The sequence below is a fragment of the Scheffersomyces stipitis genome, chromosome 1, assembly GCF_000209165.1.
Source record: "Scheffersomyces stipitis CBS 6054 chromosome 1, whole genome shotgun sequence".
In the NCBI taxonomy this organism is placed as follows: domain Eukaryota; kingdom Fungi; phylum Ascomycota; class Pichiomycetes; order Serinales; family Debaryomycetaceae; genus Scheffersomyces; species Scheffersomyces stipitis.
The window spans coordinates 3,423,339-3,440,559 of NC_009068.1; the positions used below are offsets into that span (position 1 = coordinate 3,423,339).

The following is a 17,221-nucleotide window of genomic DNA, read 5'->3' on the forward strand; positions in this document are numbered from 1 at the left end:
TGAGTCAAGCGTTAAGGGACACTCTTTGCGATAGTAGACGTGATGAGGTCATGACGCCATATTTAGACAGACTCTCACCAGCTTGAACAATTGAACAAAGTCATCCCAGTCCAAGCTATAAATGGATCGACTCAGACACATAGATCTATTGACTATGAAACCCAGACAAATATTCTCCTCAGGAACCGGAACTAGGTATCACAAATTCTTTGGTACAAACCAAATGTTGGCTTTGTTCCTCAAGATTAACTAAGAAATGGCGACCAAGAAGACATAAACAACAGTATACGACTTTCAGGGAATGTCACAGAACCGCCAACTTCACCATCGCCCAGAAACTTGCAGATGGCCCTTAGGGACGAACAATTACAGGTTCAGTGATAAATCTGACAAACTCTAGCGATGCACCAGAAGAACACCAAGTTTCGATCAAAACTGAAGCTAAACCAGACACTCCGGAAACCAATAAATGCACAAACTATACAGGTCCTCTCTTTCTTTGCCTCGTTTACGGAAATGTGAATATACGAAGTCCGAACTTGCGATATTACATGAACGATTAGTATCCTAGTTTAGAACGAGATACAAACAAGGACCAGAAGTTGAACGCAATCAGAAGTTGGGTTCAGCTCGCAAGTCGTGTCAGCCCGCCATTGTGAAGAGTACTGGAAGTTAATTGTTAAGAGTTTTGAAACGGTCTATTGAATGTTTGAAGTTTCTTCTTACAAGAGGGTCAGTGAATTAATCTACCCACTGTATTTGCGACAATTTTATAGAGTGTATATACAGACACGATTTTGCACCTCCTGGAGAGCCAGCTTAAATGTAGGTTCAACAACTTCGAAATCGGTACTTCTTTTGGATTGGAGATCTAGTTACAACTTGGTTAGCTTGGCTAGCTTGGCCTGTTAAAGCAGCATGCCTTTTGTAAATGGCTTATCGATTCTAAAAATGACGCATTAAACTCACATCTTTTGAGGAAGTAGACATCCTGGTAAGAGAGGCGAAAACAAAAGCCGCTCCAGCAAACATTCCCACAGGGCTCAATCTCTTTAAGGGAGGTTTATTTTTAAAATCCACTGTACAACCTAAATAGCATAAGCAAACAGGTTTTTTATGTTTCTTTTCCTATTTTAACTCCTGAATCTTTCAATTGCATTCGTTTTCTTCGCCAATAACGTGGATCAGTTGCAGTATAGGACTAACGGAGGAGTATAATAATTGACAGCGCTTTGATTCTGTTTTCCTCGTTTTTTGCATAGACAATATCCTCCTTCTGGTAATCCCAGATAATTGAAAAGGACTTCCTCTGTATTTCACACAACATTCTCACACAACACTTTTCATTAATAGCTTAACAAAACATCCCTGATAGATCACATCAGCACTTGCAGCAATTGACTCGTAATGACCGATCCAGTTGACCCCAACTTGACCCGATCGCCCCGGCTCAAGCCTGATGCCTCCGTAGAAACAGAGTTTCTGCGCAACTCATCCATCATCAACATTCTGCTGCAACCGACTTCTGTTCGTAACAGACTGACTACCAAGTTGAAACGCAAGTCTAGACCGCACTTGCGGAGGGCCGAATCGCTTTCCGGTCATCAGAAACTCGTATTTTCAGTCGATGACGATATCAACGATGCCATAGACGAAGACACAAACGAAGAAGACATCGTGAGAGACCCGATCAAAAAAGAGAGGGACTATTTAGTGGGTTATAACGATGCGTTAAAGTCGTTATACCAGCGAAAAAAGCACGCTTCAGTCGCCCCTGCTGCTGGTCCTGGTTTGGGAACTGTTCCCGTCATTCATGGTCCAGGATTATTGCCCGAAGTCGCCCGATTGAGAGAACGAGACGCTCTTCTGTCCTCAGAAGACTTGCCCAATCGTAGGAAAGGCACCAAATCGCCTGAACTTATTGCCGAATTAGAGTCACATATCGCCAAAGACTTACTTGATGCTAGGGACAATATCCGGTTACTCGATGAAGAGAGAAGGAAAAGCTCCGAGAACATCCTCTTGGGTGATAACAGCGAAGAAGATGCATTGGATGAAGTAGACGAAGTAGATGTCGATGAAGGAGATGATGACGATGGTGATTCTGTTAAGTCATCTTCACTGTCGCAGACAGTAGAATCATTGAACTTGCGTGAAAGACAAGATGCCATTAATTCAACCCATCCCTTTGGTATCAAGATCTGGAAGCCTTCATTGTACAAGAAAAAGAGATCTGTAGCCGCCAGGGCTGAGGAGGACATCCACGACTTTGACCCCAGAAAGCCTACGGCCCGAATCTTTTGGGGTGTTACTATCACCAACTACATATGGTCGTTGACTTTTGGCCTTCTTTTGTTCCTTGTCTGTTTGCTAGGAGCGTTCATTGCATTTGTGGTTTCTGGCTTTGGAATCCATCGTCCTCTGAGACAGTATGTCACCCTCTTGTTGAAATTGGGAAAGTATTGGTTGTATCCTTTTGGGAAGTTTGTACTCTTGAACAAGGACGAGAACTACTTGGATGAAGACGAATTGGACGGAAGATCCATATCTGAATTCCATAGATGGAGATTGCAAGAAGAAGGAAGATTGTTTTTTGCTCCTCCAAGAAGATACACCACAGGTGCAGAATCCAGACCTTTACTTAAGGATCACAAGGGTCGTCCACTTCGCGATGCCTACTCTTCGTTAGATGAACATGATTCCAATGGTGATGCAGATGCTGCTCCAGAAGATCCTACCGACAGTCCAGACATTAAGGTTCGTTTCTTTGGTAGAGGTAGTTGGTCTTCTGGAAGATTGATCTTCTACATCTTTTTCTATGGAATTCTACAGCCAGTGTTGTATATTGTAGGTTTGCTATGTTGGTTAATTGTTTTCACCATCCCCATGGCCAATATCACCTTCATTGTCTGCGACCATTTGAGAAGACATCCTCTTGCTCTCGATTTCGAGTTGGAGAAGGAGTACTACAAGAAGCTTGAGAAAAGAAAGAAGAAGAAGAACCAGATGATTGTAGTGTCTACCTACAGATGTTGTGGATTCCATTATTACAAATATACCATAGACGGTACTAATATCTTTTTCATCAATTTGTTGACGGTGGTTCTTTTCGTCATTTTAGACTATTTCTTCTTGAAGGAGAAATTGCACTGGGACTATTGGTTTACAGACTCGTCGTTTTTATTCTGTGCGTGTCTCTTTTCTATTATCCCATTGGCCTATTTCATTGGACAAGCGGTAGCTTCGATCTCGGCTCAATCTTCTATGGGCGTAGGTGCTGTGATCAATGCCTTCTTTTCAACAATTGTTGAGATTTTCTTATATTGTGTTGCTTTAAATCAGTCAAAAGCAAAATTGGTGGAAGGTTCAATGATCGGCTCGATTCTTGGTGGTGTTCTTTTGCTTCCTGGTTTATCCATGTGTGGAGGTGCTCTTAAGAGAAAGACCCAACGATACAACCCCAGATCTGCTGGTGTTTCTTCAACTATGTTGTTGTTCGCTATGGTTATAATGTTTGCACCTTCCTTATTCTACCAAATTTATGGTGCTTATGAGATCAAATGTATGAGGTGTGATATAGTCTCAGGTAATGAGCAAGACGATTGCACCAAGTGTCGTTTTATCCAGCCTACATTCACTCTCGATGTGTTGTTCTACAACATTATTCAGCCTTTTTCATTAATTGTAGCTATAGCTTTGTTCTTGGCTTATGTTTGTGGTTTGTATTTCACATTGAGAACCCATGCTTCTTTGATTTGGGCCACAACCATTCATGAAGCTGGGCCCATGAAGAAAGATGATGGCTATTTCAGATCACCTAGTATTTCAAGTGTGGCTACTCCTCAACAACTTCCCAAATTGGGCAATATCAATACCAAACTTTCTTCTCTTCCACCTTCTGCCACTGCTATTTCCAGTGGTTCAGATGTTCGTGGCAGACCTGGCCAGTCTTCGAAACTCACTTTGGATTTGAATTCGCCTAGTCTCGAAGTTTCGAAGACTAGACCACCTAGAGTGGAGTCACTGGTTCCAGTAACACCTTCAAGACAGCTGATATCTAAGGAGATTGCCGACGAAGAAAATGGAGGAGGGCACGATGCTCCAAATTGGTCTCGTAATAAATCCACTATAATATTGCTAGGTGCTACGTTACTCTATGCTATAATTGCTGAAATCTTGGTTGACAATGTGGACTCGGTTTTGTCGAGTTATCCAATTGATCCTAAATTCTTGGGTTTGACAGTGTTTGCCTTAGTGCCAAATACTACTGAATTCCTCAACGCTATTTCGTTTGCTATTAGTGGAAACGTTGCGTTGTCAATGGAAATCGGTAGTGCCTATGCCTTACAGGTTGTCTTGATCCAGATTCCAAGTTTGGTTCTTTATTCAATGTATATGGCCAGCACTGATGTGAGCCAGATCTTCACGTTGGTTTTCCCTAGATGGGATATAATCGCTACTTTGATTTCAATTTACTTGTTCACGTACATCTACGCTGAAGGCAAGTCTAACTACTTCAAGGGTGTTATATTGATATTAATCTACGCTGTGGTCATGATCGGCTTCTGGTTTAATGATAAAATCATTGCATTGGACGACGGTTACTCTGGAGGACCCGAACTTTTTCGCTGAGCACTAGTCGTCAATATTATCTTTACTACTAATACTCTAAACTTATTTAGGACAACAAGTAGACCCGGGCTTCATATGGAGTCAAGATACCTTCCTTGGCTTCTGCTTTTGGTACGTTAGAATACAATAAATTGAATTCGCCATCAACCAACTTCTTGAATGGAGCTTTCTCTGTAGAAAAGTTAATGGCTACGTAAGCAGACTTGTTGTTTTGGTCTGTTTTTAAGAATGTGAATACTTGCTTGTTCTCCGTATCGAGGATCTTGAACGAACCATAGATGAAAAGATCTTTGTATTCCTTTCTGATTTTCAATATATTTTTCCAGAAAGTGAACAAGGAATTTTTATCATTGACTTGTGACTCAACATTGATCTCCTTATAATTGTCATTGACTCTAGTCCATGGCTTCCCTGTTGTGAATCCGGCCTCCTTGCCAGCGGTCCATTGTACTGGGGATCTTGCATTGTCTCTGGCAAACAAATTGATGCTGTCCATCAACTTGTTCAGCTTTTCTTTGAAATCTGCATCCTTGCCGTACTTTTCTTTGAAATGTCTGTAATAGTTAACTGAATTGATGTCAAGATATTCACTGATATCCCAGGATCTGGGCAAGTTGGTCATGCCGATTTCTTGTCCCTGGTAAATGAACTCAGTTCCAGTCAAAGTAGCCTGTAAGAGAGCCAAAGCTTTCCCAGATTGAACTCTGAACTCTGGAGAGTCGTTACCGAATCTCGATATCGATCTAGGTTGGTCGTGGTTTTCAATGAAAACAGTAGACCAAGCGTCGGTGCCTTCGATAAACTCTCCTTGAGATTGAATGGCTTTCTTAAATTCAACAAGGTTGAAGTCCTTGCATCTGAATCTGTCAGAAGGATCAGTTCCAACTTCAACAACGTCGAACAAGAACATCATGTTCATTTCTTTTTCTTCTTCACTGACGTACTTCAATGATTGCTCTCGTGTAGAATGACCAACTTCTCCAACAGTCATAACGTCATACTTCGAAATTATTTTGTCATATAATTCCTTGTGGAATTCGTGGATACGAGGTCCATGTTGATGGAACATTTTACATGGCTGGAATTCCAGTTCAGGGAATGTGATAGGGGCATTTTCAAACGATAAGACTTTGGAGTACATACCAGCAGTGTCAATTCGAAAACCATCAACCCCTCTCTTCAACCAGAACTCTACGGCCGACTTATAGATGGCATCTCTTGTGTCGACATTTTCCCAATTCAAATCTGGCTGTGAGCTAGCAAATAAATGCAAGTAGTACTCTCCCGTGAGCTCGTCATAAGTCCAGGTAGATCCCGAAAAATACGATCCCCAGTTGTTGGGAGGGTGTCTATTACCATCTTTGTCGAACACAGGAGGTTTCCAGATATACCAATCTCTCTTTGGGTTAGTCTTCGACGATCTGGATTCCTTGAACCATGCATGTTCAGACGAAGTGTGGTTAATGACTAAATCTAAGATCAATTTCATGCCTCTCTTGTGTGTTTGTTCAATCAAATTGTCTAAATCTTCAAGAGTACCATACTTGGAATAGACTTTCTCGTAGTCCGAAATGTCGTAGCCCATATCGTCCTGGGGTGACTCGTACATTGGACTGAGCCAGATGACATCCACTCCCAAATCCTTGATGTAATCCAAAGTGGAGATAATGCCAGGAATGTCACCAACGCCATCTCCGTTTGAATCCTTGTAAGAAGCGGGCCAGATCTGGTACACTGTAGCTTCCTTCCACCAGATTCTTTTAGTCATTTTGCGGTATTATAGAGTAGTTGATTCTGAAATATGAGATCTCTGTAACCCCAAACTTATTCTATGCGATCTTCACAATTGTAATATGTTAAGTAGAAAAACTTATGCTCCATTAAAGGAGAGGGGGTAGCACATTTAAGTATCCACATTTCAGAGATGAGATTCGGAACTTCATCGATTGTCGGATAAAATGTGGGGTACTAAATTTTGCGCGCGAGCAATCGCTATCTGAAATGTGTACTTTTTGACACTATTTGGTTCAGTTCTGGCGACAATTATTCCATTTCACGGCACTTTGTATCGAATTTGGAAAGGAGATGATCCTGTTCTAGATCTATAAACAGACGAGCAATTGATAAAAGGAAGCTTGAGATTAGTTATTATTTCATTATCTAAATCGTTACATTTCTCATTTCTAATGTCTTTGCATTACGACAAGTTCATCTTGTTTGGTGATTCCATAACGCAATTCTCCAGTGCAGAGCCCAACGGGTTCCAGTCAGGTCTCCAGAATTTATACATGAGAAAGCTTGATGTTCTCAACCGAGGATTCAGTGGCTACAACTCAGACCATGCTGCGTTGATATTGCCCCGCATCTTGGAACAGGAGCTCAACGTGAACAAGAATAATGTCAAGTTGATCACAATATTTATAGGCACAAACGATGCCTTCCAAATAGAAGACGATATCAACAACATCCAGGCTGTGCCGGTAGAAAGATATAAGCAGAACTTGTCAAAGATGACAAAATTATGTCTTGAAAACAATATAAAGCCCATTATCATTGGTCCAACATTGCATGATAGCAAACTTTCAAAGTCCTTGCTTGTTGAAAAAGGAAGGCCAACCAATAAAGATGCAACTACAAATAGTAGAAATCTCCAATACTCCAACACTGCAAAAGCTGTAGCCGAGGAGTTTGCTGTAGCATTTGTAGACTTGTGGGACGCTTTCAGACAATATGGGGGTTGGTCCGAGGAACAGTTGTTGAAGTCAAACGGAACTGTAGATTCACAACATTATGTCCACTTGGATGAGTTGCTTGTAGATGGAATTCATTTTTCACCTACCGCCTATAGCATATTTCGTGATAAAGTCGTGGAAAGTATTCTGAAATACTATCCTGAACTTAGTGCTGACAGCATTCCCGAGAAACTAGCCTACTGGCATGATATTAATCCAAAGGATCTCGTTGGAAGCATTTTCAAGTGAAAGAGAGGAGTTCAAATTCATTAGATTAGATTAGACTAGATTTTCAGACTGTATTATACATTCTAGAGAAAATAATTGTATTCAACTCAGGAGGGAAACAATTTAACTATTTCATTGCCATCTTCTTGTTTCAATCGAGGTCGCTGCTGCTCTTAACCTGGATCTTGCCTTCTTCAACAAATTCGATCGAAGACTCACTTTCTCTTTCACTGTCCAATAACTTGGCTCTCTTTTCATCTCTATCAGTAAGATACCAAGCAAGGATAGTTAATACGAGACCAAGGGAAGCTAAGCAAGCAGTGTACGTAAAACCTATGAAATACTCTGGCTGATACTTTGTATCCCAAACTAAAATTGGCACCCAAGCACCGGTAACGTATGCCAATGTATTGGTACACACAACCACGAAATTTCTCTTCATATCGTTTGCGTATAGAAGTCTGTTTACCCACGAAAAGATGAATGGTTGGCCCCAATTTGGGGGCATACCAATGAGGAAGTAGGAAAACCAGTGCAATCCTCTGGGAATATCCCAAACAGCCAACATTGCACAACCCCAGATCAACAACACAAAGTAGAGGCCAACAAAGAACCAGTTCTTCCTTCCTCCTAAGAAATCGTTGATGTATGCAAATGTAATCGTTAATGCAATACCACAGGCAGTCAAAATAGATGGCCAAGTATTATAGTCATGGGAAGGCAATTTAAGGGTAATCTTCATCCACGTTTGGAAAGTTGGTTGCCCAATAGCTGCACCAGTATTGTTATAGGTTAAGAAAAGAACTGGAAAGAGATAAATGTGCCAAGTGTTGAAGAAAGTCTTAATTTTTGCCCAGGTGTAAGGACTCCTAGTATTCAATTCAGCTCCTTGAACCCTTCTTCTTTCAAGGCCAACCAATTTGTCTTCTTCTGTGAAATACCAAGCATCAGTGGTAGAAGGTGTGTTGGGATCGGTGAACATCGTGTAGACACCGATTGGGAATGAAATGATTGCATCGAAGACAAACATCCATTTGAAAGGTGGCAAACTGGATTCTCCGAATCTCTGGATAATTGCTTGTTGTAAAGGACCAGAGATGATTCCACTCAAGTTCCCTGAGATTGCAAAAAACGCCGATCTCTTGGTAATTTCAGGTGCACTGTAGTTAGAGCCGACCAAGTACTCTTCATAAAAGGTTAGTATTCAATCTTGTTTTAAACTTCAGGTATATTCATACGTACCAAGGGCAGGGAAGTAACCACTCTCAACAAATCCCAAAATGAATCTGATAGCATACATTCCTCTGATATTGTCTCGACCACATGTAATCATCAACACAGTTAAAATGGACCAGATGATTTCTAATGTTCCCAAATAAAATCTGGCAGAAATACGGTGCAAGATCAAGTTAGAAGGGATTTGGCCGATAATATAACCAACCGTGAAGAGGGTGGTTAAATAGTTATACTGGTTCTTGTTCATGGTATAGTATTCGTTCATTCCATTAACGTAGGCAGTAGTAATGTTGGACTGGTTCAAGTTCTTTATGAAATAACCTAAGCAGGAAGATGTCAAAAGAAAGAAGTCCAATTTGAGCAAATATCTTTGTTCCTTGGGGTGCTTGTCAACTCCATCCCACAAAAATTTCTTGACCTTGAACCATTTGGAAGTTTCTCTGTAGTGAATTTCCTCGGGTGTCAAGTTCAACGACAAATCAATGTAAGGTTCATCGCTAGTTACACTGATTTGGTCAATAGCGATGTCACCTCCCTTTTCGGTGCTTCCGTCGGGAGCAGCGGTTATTTGAGGCCGTTTCCTTTTGGCTATAGCTTCATTTTCAGCAGCAAGTAGAGTAGACTTAATTTTGCTCCATACAGTCATTTTGCTATCTTGTTCTTTGCAAGTAGAAGCTAAGTTGGTTTTCTTCATCGAAGGCTTTCCTGCCATTAAATACTAGAGATCAAACATTTCTGACTAATCCTATGGAAGCGATCTGAGTGGGTGAAGTGTGAAAAATTTCACTGTGGTTCTACTGATAAGAGTTAGGTACAATCGACCCCCATTTTTAGCCTACTTTCATCTGACTTAGCAAAGTTAACTATTACATGCGCAACCCCATTTAGTTGCAAATTGTGGCTACTTGTGGTTGCATTGCGAAAAAGCTCACCTGCGCAGGAAATTGCAATTAAATTGTTATCAGACCAGGTTCTTTTATTCCCCAACTCTATCCAAAGAAGGCTTAACACTAAAACCGAATGGTGTGTTCGGAGAAATACAAAATTTCGAAATATGCCATAGAAATTATTAATTCCGAAGGTTTTATAAAATTGAACTAAATCGATTGTGCAGATTGTTTTTAGTGTGGTCTATATATGTGATTTCAAATTATTTTACAGACTAATATTCGACAGCGACTCAGATTCGTCCAATAGACGTTTAATTTCTGCTGGGATAGGCTTGGTGCTGTCATACAAGAGAATTCCATTTTTCTTAGCGTCCTTTTTCTCCTGGCGCTTGTAGAACCACAAAGTCACAAATGCCATAACCACCGTGCCTGCTGTATGACAGCTTGCGTAGACGTACCCGGTATGATACCTAGGGGCATCAACAGTAGGGAAGACGATTCTGTCTAGCCAGGCTCTAAATTGCTGCGAAAATAAGTTCGTGAAGAGAAGAACGATGGCTCTTTCCTGAGCGTCGTGTCTCATGATATCATTCATCCAACCATAGATCACAGAACTAACAGTAATAGACATATACCCCAACATGAACGCAAACCACTTTGCCGAATCCGGTACATCCCAGATTGCAAGAATCACATTTCCAATAAGGTTTAGGGAATAGGCCCAAGAGATGGAGAGAACACGCGATTTATAGATATCAGCACCAATATTTACCAAAAGAATGAACAAAATTCCTAGGGCTGGAGGAATTGAAGTAAGTCTATTCAATGTAGGGATACTGTAGCTCTTATCTGCTTTCAACCACAACGCAATGCCACCGCCAGTATTTTGGTTCGATGACCAAAAGCAGTAATCAAGAACTGATAAGATATAGATTCTCCAATCAAAAATAATATTTTTCCACACTTTCTTACTGAAGAAAGGAGGTGGGTTGGGAGAAGCAGGGGAAATATTAGCCTTCTTCAATCTTGATCTAGCCAATCTGACTTCGTCATCAGTCAAGAAAATTGAGTAACAGTTGTAGGGGGTTCCCGGAATCATGATAAAACCAAGTAAAGCAACAGGAATTGTAATGATGGCATCAATTATGAACAACCAGCGCCATCCGGATAGACCACCTACTCCTTCCATTGTAGCAGAAGTCTGCCCGGCAATCAAACCACTCGTCAAGTAACCAAGCATCTGACCACAATAGTAGAATCCTCCAACAAGCCCAAGTTCTGTAGGAAGGAAATAGTTAGAAAAACAGAAATGCCAAAGGATGAAATAACCAGATTCAGCAGCCCCAACCAAGAATCTAAGAGCGTAAAGTTGGGTTGGAGTCTGTACAGCATAATGTGCTAAGGTGATGAAACCCCAAATGAGTTCAGAACCACCAATTAAATAGTGAAGAGGAACTCTAGGCAAAAGGTACATGAAGAACACCTGGAAAATAACAGCCCCAGCATTGTACATGGACTGAGCATTGATGTAATCGTTTTGAGCCATACCGATCTCTTCTCGCATCCCTGAAACGTAGGCATTGGTAATATTAGCTTGGTCCAAGTATTTCACCCAGTAACCCACAAATGAATAAAGGGTAATGAGAATATTCAACTTTATCAAAAGCTTCTTTTCCAAGAAAGGCATGTTCTTTTCACCCCAACGGAAACGGCTCTGTCTGCTTCTGACTTTAGAATTGAATCGGTATTCGAAGTCATCAAAGAATTTCCACCAAGGTCTGTTGGCTTCATCTCTAAGCTCGAAGTCATGTAGGTTAATCCTATCAATCAGATCCTGGTCATTGTCAATTTCTATATTATGGGCAACTATAACTGTACCATCCTTACCGACTTTACTTCCTGTTTCAAACCCCGATAGACCGACTTCATCAAGATCCGGAATATCTCTATAATGTGGGATCCATCTCCACACTGAGTCCTTAATTATCATAGCTGCTCAATTGTGGAACCAAATTCTAGTCTAGCCACACGGTAGGTTTATGTCTACTTTAAATAATCTGAAAACTTACTCAATAGTGTGGCTTCCAATTTTAGCGACCATATCGATTTTGGTCTGATGCTCAATTTCTACGGAATATTGCAACGCTTTTTTTTCTTGTCTTTACCAATCTTATCACAAATTGCAGAGGTGGAGGTATTAGGGATCAGCATGTCCTCCAAATTTCGATGACAAATTGGGCGCAACTATTTTTAAGTTCCGCTCTCAGGGGCGGGCGACCATGGAAATGGTTGCAAATTATTTTTTTCAAAGTGTGGCTTGTGCATATCATCTGCGTGCAGTATAAATTCTGGATAATCTGCCAATATTTGTGCAACTACAATCGAGGACAAGCAGTTGATAGTGAAAGGGGAAATTACAACTGAATGCCATAATTACAACAAATATGTAGATCTTGCATTACAGTGGCTCTTGCTATTTAACGAAGTTTTGCGCAACAATGACTTAGGCAACATAATTCTTACCGAGCTTAAGATTAGCAAGCCTGAGCTTCTCTTCATTGGCTGCGTGTCCTGGCTTGGAAATTATCATACTAGTCTTGACAGGTGTGGCAGACTCAAAGATCAATTCAATCTCTTCCAAAGTCAAGTTCTTGGTCTCCACGAAATACAAGTAGATAATTATTACCTCGAAGGTATCCCAAAAGACGAAAAAGACGTAGTACCAATACTTGATATTCTGCATTGCCACAGGTGCTGCGTAAGTGTTGATGAAACTGGCAGTACCCTGAGTAATTTGGAAGAGTGCCATACCTTTAGCTCTCATTTCACTACTCAATATTTCTGCAGGATATAAGGGTTGTAATGGGGTGTAACCAAAGGAAAAGAAGACGTTATTGAAAATGTAGATGAAGGCAATACCAACCTTGGCCGCAACCTGGTTGTTATTATTTGTGTAGGCAGCAATACAGGCAGCAATAATAGTAAAACTAATGACGAAACCAGTAGTCGAATATAAAAGAATTGGTCTTCTTCCAATTCTTCCAACCAAAATAGAACCAGACATAGCAAAAATGAAACCAAGAATAGAATTTACCCCATTCAACAACAAACGAGTCGTAGGATTGGTTATTCCTAACTCCAAAAAGATGTTGGTGATGTAGTAGCCAACAACTGCATTACCTGATAATTGACCAAATGCAGAGTGAGCGATGCAAACCAAACTTCTGTATATACGAGACTTCGTTTTGAAAAGAATTCTAGCATCGAAGTAGTCACGAACTCTAAGTTTTGGAACTTCGAGCAAAGACAATTCTAGCTGGGCCATTTCGTACTCAACAATTGGATGTTTTTCATCTCCATTTGCATGGTATTTGCAAAAGAAGGCTCTAGCTTTGTCAGGTTGGCCAGTTAAATAATAAAACCGAGGAGACTCTGGGGCAACACCAACGAGAAGACCAATAACAACAAGTGCTGGACACAAAATTTGTAACCAAAGTGGAATTCTGAAGGAAAGAACTGAGTTGGCATAACTGATACTAGTTGCATATGAGGACCAAGTTGCAATTATAGAACCGATATAATACAAACTGTTGTATATGGCACATAAAGCTGATCTCTCATCAGGTGAAGTGATTTCCAATAAGTAGGTAGTGCTCAAAGCACATGATATTCCAGAACCAAATGAAAGCAAGAATCTACCACCAATAAATGTAGAAGTATTGTTGGCTATCGAAGTAATGATTGCTCCTAAGCAAACAATAACAGAACCAATGAAAATTGCATTTCTTCTTCCAATGAAATCTCCTAACCAAACGAAAAGAGTTGCAACCATTTGACCTACCTGAAAGATTGCAAAAACGATGCCAGTGCCAGAAGCTGATTTAATATTCAAATGAGAGATGAATTCAGGCATAGTGATTAAAGATGAGAGCAACGAACCATCATAACCATTTGTAGTAGATACTAAATAGATAACAAGACAAGTAAAATAAATACTTAATCTCAGCTTTGTCCAACGAGGAACTGGATGTTCTTGAAAGATCTTTTTATATCCATCGGTCTCGAAAGCAGTCTCTATGGCAACATCAGCTAGAGCTTCACTCTGAACAACAATGTCCTTCTCTTTGGTGGAGGATGGATTGTACGAATCGTTTAAACTATTTGTGCTCATTTTTTTGTCTATGCAAATGAAAATCAAAAGATCTGAATATGTTGGAGTCAATGGGAGATATTTATATTCTTCGGTTCCAGAGGGATACCAAGAAAAGAAGTTCGTTCAAGTCAGTTTCAGCATTATTCCAAAATCAAAGTGGAGACATCAGAGTAATATAATTTGTTATGAAATTATATTATTTCAGCTTCTTTTTGCAACTAGGTACAATTAGTATATCTTAGTAGACGTAACCGAGATTGTGGGGAAACACGGAGCAAATGTACGAAATGGGCATCTAGGTGGAGTTTTTCGGGGGGATCTAACCAAAGAAGAAAAAGTAAGAGATTGCAATGAAAGAAGTTGCAAATGGTTGATTGAGATGTGAGTGGATACGGAGCATTAGTACTAAAACGTACAAGACACTAAAACAAGCGGGATGGCGATGTGCAGGAAGAATACAGTCGTATTGTTCCAATTATAATCCCCCTGTGTTGCAAGGAACAATTTCATGCGGTGACAATAGCTTGACAGAATTGCTGGAAGTGGCTAGTGTTGCAGATAGGAAAACTAGCTTTAGAAATGGGTAACTTAATGCAGTGAGATGCAGATAAAAGACTTGTAGTGTAAAAATACCTGCGTTTTACGACGCACTGCATCAGAACTGGAAGCGATTCCTGTGGGTGCAGCGAGAAAGGCTGGGGTGCGTATGTAAGAAAAGATCCTGGTGAAAATCCGAGTCGAAGAGTAATACTAAGAGCTGAGATGATGTGGTATGACTAAGAAATTGTAGACTGCACGGTAAGATATGAAATAATGGAGTAATAATCCTATTCTATTTTTGTTAATAAAGTTGACAGATCGGATTTGTTGTGTTATCCACAACCTTCAGCGACCTGATCTACGGTGCCCTCCGCAGAATGTTACATCAGTATGGCTAATTATATTGCCACTGGCCAATACTTTAAGATCACTAAAACTAGAAGCAAGTCATGGACAAAATCTGGCAGATTCACAGCCGAATGTTCCACCCCAGACTACCCCACCTAAACGAGTCATGTCTATTGTTGGTACTATTAGTGTCAAATATGGTAGCGTGCCTACACCAGCAAAGTAATCGAGCGGTTTTTCTTTTGAACAATCCTCACCTATTCCCAAACTGTAGTAGATCGACGTGCATTACAAGTGTTGTTTCCGTGGCCGCCAGAGGTAGTAGCATATCGGTGGGTTACGTATTTGGTTAAATTCACCTATTTCCATATTTGACGTATTCGGCTAGCTCCCATATTTGACAGCTTCAATTTGTGGGGATAATATGGAATGAGTGTACTCAACGATTCGAGCTCGCGTCACAGTCAGAATTCTAGTGGAAACAATGGAACAAATCGCCAAAGCAATGAAAGCGAAGATCTTCATCTGCCTGATCTTCAGACGGCTCTTCTTGGGGGCAAATCCGGATCAGCCTCGCTATCGATCGCATCTCTAGTATCCAACTATGAGATCAGCGATGGATCCGAAACTTCTAACATCTCGCCAGAAAACATTGCTGACTACGGCCAACACGAGTCACATATCCATGACAATCTCAATGGCAATAGCAATGGCAATAGCAATGGCAATAGTAGGGACAGTCTCAATCAAAATCAACCAACCCAGAGAATGCTCTCAAGCAACTCCATTGATTTCATAAGCTACAGCAGCAATAACAATAGTAATGGTAATAGCTCCAATATCGGCTTCCCGTCACCAACAGTAAGCAAACGGGCCAACTCGGCCGATAATGTGTTCAATCTGTCAACTCGAATCAAACGAAAGAAACCGTCATGGTCTTCGGGTTCTACTTTCAAGCTCTTGAAAGCCTGCAATTTCTGTCGCAAGCGTAAAATTAAATGCGTTATCAAGGCGAACTCCAACATATGCGAATCTTGCAAATACCACAAGAAGGAGGAATGTGTATTCGACCACAAGGCGATCACAAATTCAAACTCCAATGTCATCAACCATAGCTCCAAAAACAATTCTAGTCAAAGTGCCAGTTTCGTCGTGACAGATACAACTGGTACTTCATCCAATGCTTACAATTCGGCGTTTCCACTGCCTCAGATTTCGGGAGCTCCAAGTTCTTCCATAAACATGATGTCTGTTTCAAATGCATCTCAAGTTCATTTGCCTACTAGAGATAGCTCTATAGTGCTTAGTAATTCGACAGCATCGTCTCCACCGTCTCCGCCAGTTATCAAGAATTCTCCAAATTCCACTGGAATGGCTGCAAATTATAAAGCTACGGCACCTTCACCAACAGCCAGCATGAGGTCGACATCTCTAATCTCTATCGATGGTTCAATTCCCAGCGTAACTCACGAATCTCCAAGTCATAAATCCCCTGCTAGTGTTCATTTTCCTGGCGATGAAGTTTCTCCTTCGTCTATGCCTTTAACCAACAACACTAAAAGCGCTCGTCAGTCTCTCTTCGAATTGTACCAGAGCAACATTGAGCCATATACGCCGTTTGTGCCCTACGAAGTATTTCACACCAATAACTATAGAGACTTGGACCAATTTTCCAAGTGTTGTATCAATATAGCTACAGTGTCTTCACCCAATAACAAGATCCCAGAGAGTGCCATTGAGCTCTTCCTAGAGTTCCTCAACAACTTTTTGTCCACGGGGACAATTGTATGGAACGAGACCACTTTGGCGTGTTTCTTGTTGATGCCCCTCAGAATCTCGATAGACACGGCCATTATCGAAAAGAGCTTGCTTTTCTTCAATGAGTTGTACGAAGCTGACCCTGATAATATATCGATAAACTTGGTTATCGGAGCTATGACTATAGATGCATACTATAGTATGTTCCATGACTCCAAACTAACTACCAATCCTCGTATCTTGAAACGCTCTGAAATATATCTCAATAGTCTTAGTGAAGAATCGTTCAACTACCACTTCTTATATGTGGGATTCTACATTTATAAGATGATTTGGTTGAGCCAAACAAAAGAGCTTTCTTTCAGCGAACGAAAGTACAAGCTCTTCCAACTAGAGTTCGATATGTTGTTATGGCCAGCCAAGTTGACTACTGATCTCTCGGTTGTAAAGGACAAGTTGTTGGCTACTCCAGAAGCATTCATATTACATGTGCTTCACAACACACTATTATGTGCCTACTATACCAGAGCATTACAAGACAAAGAGGTGGTTGGCAAAATGATTTCTATTTCACCGGTTCCTGGGCTATACCACTTCATCTCGGGTATGGCCAAGAGTAATTTCAGAGTTACAAACGCTATTGTGGGGCGATGGAGTATTATTGCCAACTGCCGGGTGCAAACGGCAAAGTTACTATTGGATTT

The 17,221-nt window shown here is 40.8% G+C and overlaps 6 protein-coding genes across 6 annotated transcripts; 2 read left to right on the forward strand and 4 right to left on the reverse strand. All coding sequences in view use genetic code 12, as the record gives it.

The window, feature by feature from the left end:
* Positions 1 to 1,407: 1,407 nt before the first annotated feature.
* VCX1.2 (Ca2+/H+ antiporter) lies at positions 1,408 to 4,632 on the forward strand (the record flags this gene model as incomplete). The annotated part of the gene is given in 5 exon segments (XM_001386949.1): positions 1,408 to 1,789; positions 1,901 to 2,026; positions 2,060 to 3,579; positions 3,595 to 3,916; positions 4,079 to 4,632. The coding sequence occupies 5 exon segments, from the start codon at positions 1,408 to 1,410 to the stop codon at positions 4,630 to 4,632; spliced, it is 2,904 nt and encodes a 967-aa protein (XP_001386986.2).
* Positions 4,633 to 4,678: 46 nt separating this feature from the next.
* Positions 4,679 to 6,400, reverse strand: MAL9 (alpha-D-glucosidase (maltase) (alpha-amylase) (MALT) (MAZS); the record flags this gene model as incomplete). The annotated part of the gene is made up of 1 exon (XM_001387191.1): positions 4,679 to 6,400. One exon carries the CDS (start codon positions 6,398 to 6,400, stop codon positions 4,679 to 4,681), a length of 1,722 nt encoding a protein of 573 aa, XP_001387228.2.
* Positions 6,401 to 6,818: 418 nt separating this feature from the next.
* PICST_53514 (predicted protein) lies at positions 6,819 to 7,613 on the forward strand (the record flags this gene model as incomplete). Its single annotated transcript, XM_001386950.1, has 1 exon — positions 6,819 to 7,613. The coding sequence occupies one exon, from the start codon at positions 6,819 to 6,821 to the stop codon at positions 7,611 to 7,613; it is 795 nt and encodes a 264-aa protein (XP_001386987.2).
* Positions 7,614 to 7,743: 130 nt separating this feature from the next.
* Positions 7,744 to 9,474, reverse strand: FEN2 (putative pantothenate transporter; the record flags this gene model as incomplete). The annotated part of the gene is made up of 2 exons (XM_001387192.1): positions 7,744 to 8,777; positions 8,835 to 9,474. 2 exons carry the CDS (start codon positions 9,472 to 9,474, stop codon positions 7,744 to 7,746), a joined length of 1,674 nt encoding a protein of 557 aa, XP_001387229.1.
* Positions 9,475 to 10,049: 575 nt separating this feature from the next.
* On the reverse strand, positions 10,050 to 11,525 carry SEO1 (Suppressor of Sulfoxyde Ethionine resistance; the record flags this gene model as incomplete). The annotated part of the gene is made up of 1 exon (XM_001387193.1): positions 10,050 to 11,525. A coding segment is annotated over one exon (1,476 nt), but the record flags the coding sequence as incomplete, so codon positions are not given.
* A 696-nt stretch (positions 11,526 to 12,221) lies between these two features.
* LAC2 (Lactose Permease) lies at positions 12,222 to 13,889 on the reverse strand (the record flags this gene model as incomplete). The annotated part of the gene is made up of 1 exon (XM_001387194.1): positions 12,222 to 13,889. The coding sequence occupies one exon, from the start codon at positions 13,887 to 13,889 to the stop codon at positions 12,222 to 12,224; it is 1,668 nt and encodes a 555-aa protein (XP_001387231.2).
* Between the last annotated feature and the right edge of the window lie 3,332 nt (positions 13,890 to 17,221).